The sequence below is a fragment of the Colius striatus genome, chromosome 17 (assembly GCF_028858725.1).
Source record: "Colius striatus isolate bColStr4 chromosome 17, bColStr4.1.hap1, whole genome shotgun sequence".
Lineage (NCBI taxonomy): Eukaryota > Metazoa > Chordata > Aves > Coliiformes > Coliidae > Colius > Colius striatus.
In genome coordinates this window covers 6037404-6046327 of record NC_084775.1, presented here as the reverse complement: position 1 = coordinate 6046327, position 8924 = coordinate 6037404, and the positions used below count along the sequence as shown (strand labels likewise).

The 8924-nt window shown below is 58.8% G+C and overlaps 1 protein-coding gene across 4 annotated transcripts; it reads right to left on the bottom strand.

Moving 5' to 3' along the window:
- Positions 1-1076: 1076 nt before the first annotated feature.
- ACADS (acyl-CoA dehydrogenase short chain) lies at positions 1077-8905 on the bottom strand. Of its 4 annotated transcripts, none has more exons than XM_062010369.1 (10): positions 8861-8905; positions 8081-8244; positions 6361-6510; positions 5691-5802; positions 5160-5311; positions 4720-4890; positions 3439-3576; positions 3167-3262; positions 2885-2941; positions 1077-2314 (listed from the first exon to the last, which is right to left on the bottom strand). In XM_062010369.1, exons 1-10 carry the CDS (start codon positions 8898-8900, stop codon positions 2162-2164), a joined length of 1233 nt encoding a protein of 410 aa, XP_061866353.1. In that variant the 5' UTR covers positions 8901-8905; the 3' UTR covers positions 1077-2161. The 4 variants fall into 4 exon arrangements, with proteins under 4 accessions (XP_061866353.1, XP_061866354.1, XP_061866351.1 ...); XM_062010370.1 differs by lacking the exon at positions 8861-8905 and adding an exon at positions 6909-6937 and having other exon boundaries at positions 8081-8144; XM_062010367.1 differs by lacking the exon at positions 8861-8905 and having other exon boundaries at positions 6361-8174.
- Positions 8906-8924: the final 19 nt, after the last annotated feature.

The window sequence follows — 8924 nt, the reverse complement described above, 5'->3', positions numbered from 1 at the left end:
CCTTTGCACCCTTATGCCATGTTTTTAGGCAGCAACAAAAGGGAACTCAGGTAGTGAAGGACCCAAAGGTGTCCCAGGCTCAGGACTGCGACTCGTGTGCTGCACAGCAGGGAGTTTCTGTACTATGCAGGCGGGTGCTGACCTGTGCTAGGTGCGGTGGCTCTGGCAGGCCCGTGCCTGTGGGCCAGGGCAGCTGCTGCTGCCAGAGCTCCTGAGGCCCCAGGCCCAGGCCTGGTCTCAGGCCCAGCAGGAGGCTCTCCAAGGGCAGGTGGTGTGATTAGGTGACGCTGCTGCTCCATCTCCTGTGCTGCAGATGCCCAGGGGCTGTGGTGCATGTTCCCAGGCTCACGCAGGTCCGAGTGCAGCAGCTGCCCCGTGGCTCAGCCGGGGGGTGGGCACAGGGGCCCTGGCACTGCTGGCATTGGCTCTGCCCTGGAGCATGTGGAGTGTGTAGAGCTGGTAGATGGAGGTGTGGTGCTGAGGAGGAGCAGTCTGAAAGTACTGGTGGTAGGGGAGAGCAGCTCAGAGGTCAGGAGCAGCTCAGGGAGTGCAGCAAGGCCAGGGCAGTGGAGACAAGCACTGAACAGTAACTGCATTCCTGCAGCCCTCACTTCCTGCAGCTCCTGCTCTGGCTGCCTGCTGCAAGGAGAAAGATCTGAAAAATAATAATCACCTTCTCCTACGCAAGCTTAGAAATAAGCCTTCAGCAATCATCAAATCACCGACAGGAGCTGAAATCACACTGCAAGAGTCTCTGTCTCTCCTAGAAGCCCTCTATAGTCGGGAATGGTTTCCCAGTATTAATACCACAGTGGCTGCAGTGCCTGGCTCGGTGTGTGTTAATCTGTAGGTTTGGGAGAGCACCGAGGAGAAAGCTGAGCCTTGAGGACGCTGTCGCAACATGCAGTTGCCCTCTAGCGACCTGTGAAGGGAAGATAGAGCTGGCCCGAGCCGCCCTGTGCCCGAAGCCGAGGGTGTTGCTGCCAGAGGCCCAGGGGCTGCTGCTGGGGCTGGGACTGCAGGAAAAGATTCTAAATTAATTCACATTTGCATTAAAAAAAAGTGGGGACCGGTAGCCCTTTTAAATCAGGTTTATTTGTCTTCTCTCTTATGTGCAATAGAATCCTGCTGTGTTTCTTTCCACACAAACCTAAATTAACAGCACCACGGGAAAAGAACCATTTACCTCTCGTGCATCCATCCTTGGGACAAGGGACAGGCCCTTCTTCATCCTCTCCATCTTTTCCCAAGTTCAGAGCTTTTCTCTTGGCTGTTGATTCTTCTAGAAGTTAATGTCTTGCCAAGGATAACTGATTGAGGATATGTGCTACTGATAAAGCTTCCTGGTAAGGCTTTCTGTGTCGTCTGTGCCTTTGCTCCTTGTTGTCCAAGGCTGTCACTGCCACTTCATGCACTTCCTTTCCTCTGGGGTAGTTGCTGGAGCTGAAGCAGCTTTGGGAGCAGAGGGTTTTGGTGGGGTTTATTTTTTAAACCAGCCTGAGATGTTGCAGCTTTTGTGTCCTTTGCTTTTACAGCTCCCTCAGTAAGTGGCTGAGGGAGGATGCTGCCGGGCTCAGCTGGCCAAGAGCGAGGGGAGGCCTGACCTTGGTTTTCATCACTACCCAGGGAGCAGCCACAGAGGAGCCTCTGTGCAGCGACACCCATGACCTGCTGGCTGCCTGCGAGGTGCCCTCGGCCTCCCACTGGAACTCCTCAGCCTGGGCAGCAGAGGTGGGGTCCCCTGCAGCAGGATGGGGCCCAGGGCTGCGTCCCGCCGCCTCCGACGGCTTCTCCGGTGCCATGGAGCAACAAACCTTTGCAGCCCAAGGACAGCTGCTGGGGACATGCCCAAGGACAGCTGCTGGCCAACAGCCACTTTGCTGCTACCAAACTGACCCAAAGCCCAGTTTAGGAAAAGACCTACGCTCCTGTCCAAGCCCAGGCTGCCTCCTCCCTCCTGCCCTCACAGTCCCCCTTACACACCTCCACACGGCTCCCACCCGCCGTGCTTTGGCCAAAGCAGAATCAGCACATTGAACAAGAGTCAGTTACTCATTGCAGAGGCAAAACTTCAGCGGCCTCACCCCGAGGGCCCAGCCTGGCTCGCTGCTGGGCAGCGTGCTGAGGCCCTGTGGGGCAGGGTCTGACTCTGGCAGAGCCCTCAGCTGCGATAGGCCTTCAGCAGCTGCCCCGCTATCACCAGTCTCTGGATCTCACTGGTCCCCTCGTAGATCTCGGTGATGCGCGCGTCGCGGTAGTGCCGCTCTGCCGGCATCTCCGTCACGTAGCCCATCCCCCCCAGGATCTGGATGGCCTGAAACACAGGCAGCAGGTGAGCAAGCAAGGGCAAGGACTTTGTTTTCTAGAGCACAGAGCCACTTACAAAGAGCTCATGCCACCCCCACCCCTGGGGATGAGCGCAGCCTGCTTGCAATCAGGGGTATAAACAGGATTTGCACTGGGTAAATGCAACACTGATGAGACAGAGAATGAACCACTGCAGTGGTATTTGTCAGTGATCCATGTTCAGCTACGCCACTTCTCTTAAGGACATGGGAAAATAAATGCAGACAGCAGAGGCCTTGCTCCATTTCTCACTCCTGCAGCCTTACTGGTCCCCCTGACTGGTGCAGCCGTGCTCCCTCTCTCAAAACCTTGACCCTGCTCTGGACAGCAGCAGGTACAAGAGGCCCACAATGATGGCACTGTGCCAGGCCAGCATACCTCCCTGCCCAGCCCACATCCTTCCACACTCCCAGACAGGGTAGGTTGGGGTTTTTTTTTTGAAGTCTGGTAAATTCCACCCCCCTTCCCCAAGCACTTGGGTGACCCACACGCCCCCTCCCTCACAGTGTGTATCAGAGATGCCAGCTGCAGCAGTTACCTGATGAGCAATGGCTGTAGCAGCTTCTGATGCAGCCAGTTTGGCCATCGCCGCTTCCTTTGGGGAAGGAAAACATCACTGAGGGTGCAGCTAGCACAAAAAAAGAACATCTCCCGTGCAGAAGGAGTTTGAAGGCTCGGAGAGCAGCTGTGCAGAGGACAAGGCCGAGAGCTGGTGCCAGCTGACAGTGACCACCCCTGGCTAAAGCATTCCTGGGCCCAGCCGGGTGCTAGCCCCCGGGGCCCCTGCCCTCCCTGCTGCACAAAGGCAAAGCTACAGTACCTTTGTGAAGGGCTTCCCGTTGTCCTTCAGCATGGCAGCTCTCCAGGTGAGCAGACGTGCAGCCTCCAGCGCCACGGCCATGTCTGCCAGCTTGAACTGCAACGACAGCACCCGCCTGTCCTGCTGAGGCCCACGCAGCCCCCTGGCCAGGCTGGCCCCAGGAGGAGCACCCCCCACCCCACAGTAACAGGGGTTGGGAACAGCAATTATCCCCCTGTCCACTCCAGCCCACCGCCAGCAGCGTCTGCAGCACCCCTGTGCCCAACACGCACCTGCACCGCCTGTAGCTTTGTGATGGGTGACCCAAAGGCCATCCTCTTCTCAGCGTAATCCACAGCACAGTCCAGAGCTGCCTGTGCTATTCCCAGAGCCTGCGAGGCAATACCAATCCTTCCTCCATCCAGGGTTTGCTGACAAAGACACAAACCCCATGTGTTGAGTCAAGTCATCCTTGATCAAACCAGCCCCCTGCCTTGCTGATCGTGCTGGGGAGCTGCTGCAGCCTCTGGTCACAGACTGTGATTGAGAATGTTCCTGGCTATGCAGGAACAGAGAGCTATAAAGTCTGGCACTGCAGAGAGAGGCCAGGGGTCTGAGAAGGAAAGCAGAAAGGAGAGGGACTGCTTCTTAGCTGGGGAAATAAAAAAGAGGGGGTGCAAAGTAAACAGCAGGATGAGGAGCATCTGCAGGGACTGAAAAGGGCCCTTCAGGTAGAGCCCTGGCTCACGGTGCAGCTGACTTCATAGCTGACAAACAGAAAAACGACAATCTGCTCACTTTTCCTCTTTGCCCTCCTCACTACTGCACTCACCAAAAGCAGCATCTTTCAAAATGCCCAATGAGTCGAGTCAGTAACCTCAGTGACCTCTCCCGCCTGCCCATCAGGCTTGTCTCTGCTCCTCTCTGCACAGCAGGAATCCCCTGCAAGGCTTCGGCAGAGTCCTGGGCTGTGTCACACAGACGTGGCTGGTGACGGCAGGTGCTTTTAGCCGTGCCCATAATGGAATGGGCTGTTGTCCAGGGAGCTCTGCCTTTTCCAAAGTCAGCCCAACAGTTTTTTGCCTCTACAGCAAGAACAACCGCCGCTTCCTGGAGTGCTGACCCCTTCCCGGGGCAGCGGTCGCTGCAGGGGCTGCGCTGCAGCTGCCTGGCTCCTCCTCAGCAGTCACGCGGGATTTCACCCGCCTTTAACCACTGTCTAAAGGTTGTTCTGGGCCTCCAGGACAGCTCTCCTCTGCCACAATATTTAGGGAAAATGCCACGTTTTCCCCTTCATCTATAGGTAGAAACTGGAGAGACTGAGGGCTGTAAAATACCCCACCTCTGCTGAGCACCTCAGTGGCATCAGCATTGCTCTCTGAGAAGCGACAGCAGCAGAGCTGCCAGGGATCTCTGGCATCAGAGGCTACGAGTGATTCCTGCTTCCTGTTACACGGAGCAGATTACACTGGTGGTTCCCACCAAAGCCATCTCAAGTCTGAAAATGCTTTTGGAAACATGTCTGGGAACTCTGGCATCACCCAGCACCCGCTGCAGCCCGAGCCACCTCTCACCATGGCGATCTTGAAGCCCATTCCCAGCTGCCCCAGCAGGTTCTCCTTGGGGATCCGACAGTCCTCAAATATCAGGTTGGCAGTGGAGGAGGCTCGGATTCCCAGCTTGTCTTCCTTCTTCCCCAGTGACAGGCCAGCTGTCGGCATGGGAACCAGGAAGGCACTAATGCCCTGCAAGGAGAACCAATCTCTTAGGAATGGTGCCAAGTTCCCACTTACCTGGCTGCCAACAAGCTTCCTCCAAAGGTTTTTCGGAGAAGCCACAGCTGGGTAACCAGGAGAAGGGAGGGGAGAGCTGAGACTGGACAAAGCCAGTGCACGTCAGCCCCTCCTGTGCTCAATGGCAGCATGGTGCTAAACACAGCACGCCCAGAGCCTTCTCGCAGCGCTGCTCCTGCACAGCTCCCTCACTGCCTCCTGCCAGGCCCCAGCGAGCTCACCCTGTGCTTCAGGGATTTATCCGTGGTGGCGAAGACGACGGCGGCCGAGGCGTCCCAGGCGTTGGTGATCCAGGCCTTGGTGCCGTTCAGCACCCAGTGCTCCCCGTCCAGCCGCGCCACCGTCGCCGCCGCGCCTGCGTCGCTGCCGTTCCCTGCGCGAGGCACCAGCCAGCACAACTCAGGCGATGGCTGACAGGCCAGGGCACAAACCCACCCCCCGGCAGCTCACGGCCCCTGCAGCTGCGGGCGCAGCAGCACTGTCCTCCCACGGGACCCAGGCAGCAAGGGGGAAGGTGCACAGAAGGCTCGCGTGCCTGTGTCCGTCTCCAGAGCTCCACTCACACAGGAGGAGAGGAAACTTCGGCATGGGCTGTGGGATGGTAGTTAATGCCTTGGGCACTGAGAGTTCATTTACTCAGAATTGCTATAAACCACCTTTTCTCAAGAGTCACAGGCCTAAAGTCCACCCTAACCCTATGGAAAGAAGTTGCCCCATGTCCTTTACAAGGGGAATGGCAACAGTCACATCACCTGGTTCACTAAGGGCAAAGCACCCAATTTTATCCCCGCCGGTGAAGGGAGCGATCCACTTGTGCTTCTGTTCTTCGGAGCCAAACTTGAGTATTGGCCCTAAATACAGAGACTTGAAGAAATGAGAATTGAGTTAGTGCCTATTGAAGCTACAGGCAATCCAGTACCTGCCTGAATCCTAGAATCATTTTGGTTGCAAAAGCCTTTTAAGCTGCTGCAGTCTCAGCCTTCCCCTCACCCCACCAAGCCCACCACTGACCCGTGGCCCTCAGCTGAGGCTCCACAGCTTTGGGATCCCTCCAGGGCTGGGCACTCCCCCAGCTCCCTGGGCAGCCTGGCACAGGGGCTGACACCCCTCTCAGGGAAACAGTTCTGCCTCAGCTCCAACCTCAACCTCCCCTGGGCCAACTTGAGCCCATTTGCTCTTGTCATTACTGGGGAGCAGAGACTGACCCCCAACTTCCTACACCCTCCTGTCAGGGCATTGCAGAGAGTGCTCCTGTCTCCTCTCAGCCTCCTCTTCTCCAGGCTGAACACCCCCATTCCCTCAGCCCCTTCCCCAGCTCTGGTGCCTGGCTCTGGACAGAATGTCTGTGCTCTCCACCACACCAGAGCCCGGCACAGGAGCAGATCCCCCTCCGCCAGCCCCAGTTCCAGGCCCATCCCTCACGTTGTTGACGCTCATGATGACGCCGGTGGAGGCACAGCCCCTGCTGATCTCCTCCACAGCGATGGAATAGGCCAGGTAGTCGAGGCCTGCTCCCTTGTACTGCTCCGGCACGTCCATGGCCAGCAGCCCCAAGCCCCCCATCTTCTTCACCTGCAGGCAGGGAACAGGGCAGTGAGACCCTCTGCACCATCCCGCAGGCACGCGCACACATGGGGAGGTGACGGTGGGGCAGGGCAGGGCCACATCAGGAGGAAGAGATGCACCCAACTCCTGGTGACACAGGACTCTGTACAGACCGCTGTGTCCCCATGTCCCGGGGGCTCCAGCAAGAGCCGTCCGCAGCCACTGCTGCCTGAGACAAGGCTCTTGCTCACGGAAGGAGCTCTGTTCAGTACCAGGACAGGAGCAGCCTTGGGAAGGTGGAATAGGGACACACAATCCTACCAGCACCTCCCCAGCCTCCCACCAAAGCTTTTCCCCTCCCATGTCTCCTGTCAGTTGGAAGCTCTCACTGGGAAATCTAGCTGATAAAATCATTGGAGCTTTACCTTTGAGTCTGCTGAGCTTCAGCCTAGGGCTGCACAAGGAAAGAATGTTACAGAATCAATGACCCACAGAACAGTTTGCAAGAAGGTGATTTTTTTTCATTCCCATTCAAACCAGGTCTCGCTCTGCAGGGAATGTAATGGCTGGTTACACTCCACATTACCCCACTCCCAGGTCCTCAGCTTGGCCTGTGCCTTCCTCACCAGCAGCACCTCCGAGCACTGACTGTCTCACTCCAGCTCTCTTGTTAACGTTTGGCAACATACAAGAGAAAAAACAAACTTTCCTCTGGTTTTACGTTTAAGATGTCAAGCTCCTGGTGCTGCAGAAATAAGCTGTTGCCAGCCTCTGCTTGCTTCAAGAGGGACCTTTACAGAACTAGTTTCCCTCCTTTCTAGCACCCAACACACTCGTCCTTCATGTCAAACGCAGAGGCTGCACAGAGGCAGAAACTAGTTCTATGGATATTGCCTTCATAAACCCTGCTAACGCTGGACTCTTCCCTAACACCTGCAAACAAAAAGACTCAGAATCTAACATAAAATTCTCAGATAAGAATTCCTTGGAGTATGACATTTCTGGCTCTCTTCCTGCCTCCTTAAGAGGACAAAGCCCACACACCTGACTGTGCCTGCTCAGAGCCATTTGGCTGTTAACAGTGCATGTTTTTCTGGAGCTTAGTATTTCCTTGCAATGAGCCAGGTGAGTGATTCTGCCTGACACAGCACAGAACGTGCTGTTCGTCTGCTGCTTTCCTCCAGTCATGGAACCTCAGTTTGCTTACAGCCTCTGAGGATGCCCGACACACAGCTCTGATCTCCCGACCTGCCATCTGAAATGCGCTCAGCTCATCTACACTTCCTCACTATAACCTGGTTTATGGCTTATGGCTACGTGCAGCCTATAAAATTATTTCACTGATTTGCTAGACCAGTGACATTACAACCCACAGGAAAGTCGGTGAGAGCACTGAAAACCCAACGGTCCTAAAGCCAGATGCACGGTAAACAGCTCAACGTGCTGCGGCCGGGACAACCTCCACACACAAACACCTCCGACAGAAGCTGGTCTAAGCTTACAAAGTTGTCCTAAGCCAGAGAACGGTTGCACTAAGGCAGGGCAGAGCCTGCCGCGGGCCCCGGCGCTCCGGGGAGCCCGGCGGGGCCGCCCGCACCTGCTCGGCCGGGAAGCGGTGCTCCCTGTCCAGCTGCGCGGCCAGCGGCATCAGCTCCTTCTCGGCGAAGTCGCGGCAGGTCTGACGCAGCATCTGGTGCGTCTCGGGCAGCTCGACCGTGTCGTACACAGTGTGCAGCCGGCGCAGGCGCCCCACGGCCGCAGCTGCGGGAAGCGGTAACGGCGCTGTCGCCCTCCGCGCCCGCGGGACGGGGCGGAAACCGACCCGGGCGGGCCCCGCGCGGAGCTGCCGGCGGGGGCCCTGTCTGGGAGGAACACTTCTCCCCTACGTCCAGCCCCGAAGGACACCGGCGCCCCGCACCGCCCCCCCCCCCCCGCAGCGGCCCCTCACGGCCGGTCGCGCCCCGCACCCCCCGCCGCAGCCGCTCACCGCCGGTGGCGCCCCGCACCCCCCGCCGCAGCCGCTCACGGCCGGTGGCGCCCCGCACCCCCCGCCGCAGCCGCTCACGGCCGGTGGCGCCCCGCACCCCCCGCCGCAGCCGCTCACCGCCGGTGGCGCCCCGCACCCCCCGCCGCGGCCCCTCACCGCCGGTGGCGCCCCGCACCCCCCGCCGCAGCCGCTCACCGCCGGTCGCGCCCCGCACCCCCCGCCGCAGCCGCTCACCGCCGGTCGCGCCCCGCACCCCCCGCCGCAGCCGCTCACCGCCGGTCGCGCCCCGCACCCCCCGCCGCAGCCGCTCACCGCCGGTCGCGCCCCGCACCCCCCGCCGCAGCCGCTCACCGCCGGTCGCGCCCCGCACCCCCCGCCGCAGCCGCTCACCGCCGGTGGCGCCGCGCCGCGCCAGCAGCGCCGCCGCCATTGCTCGCCCCGCACGCCCCGCAGC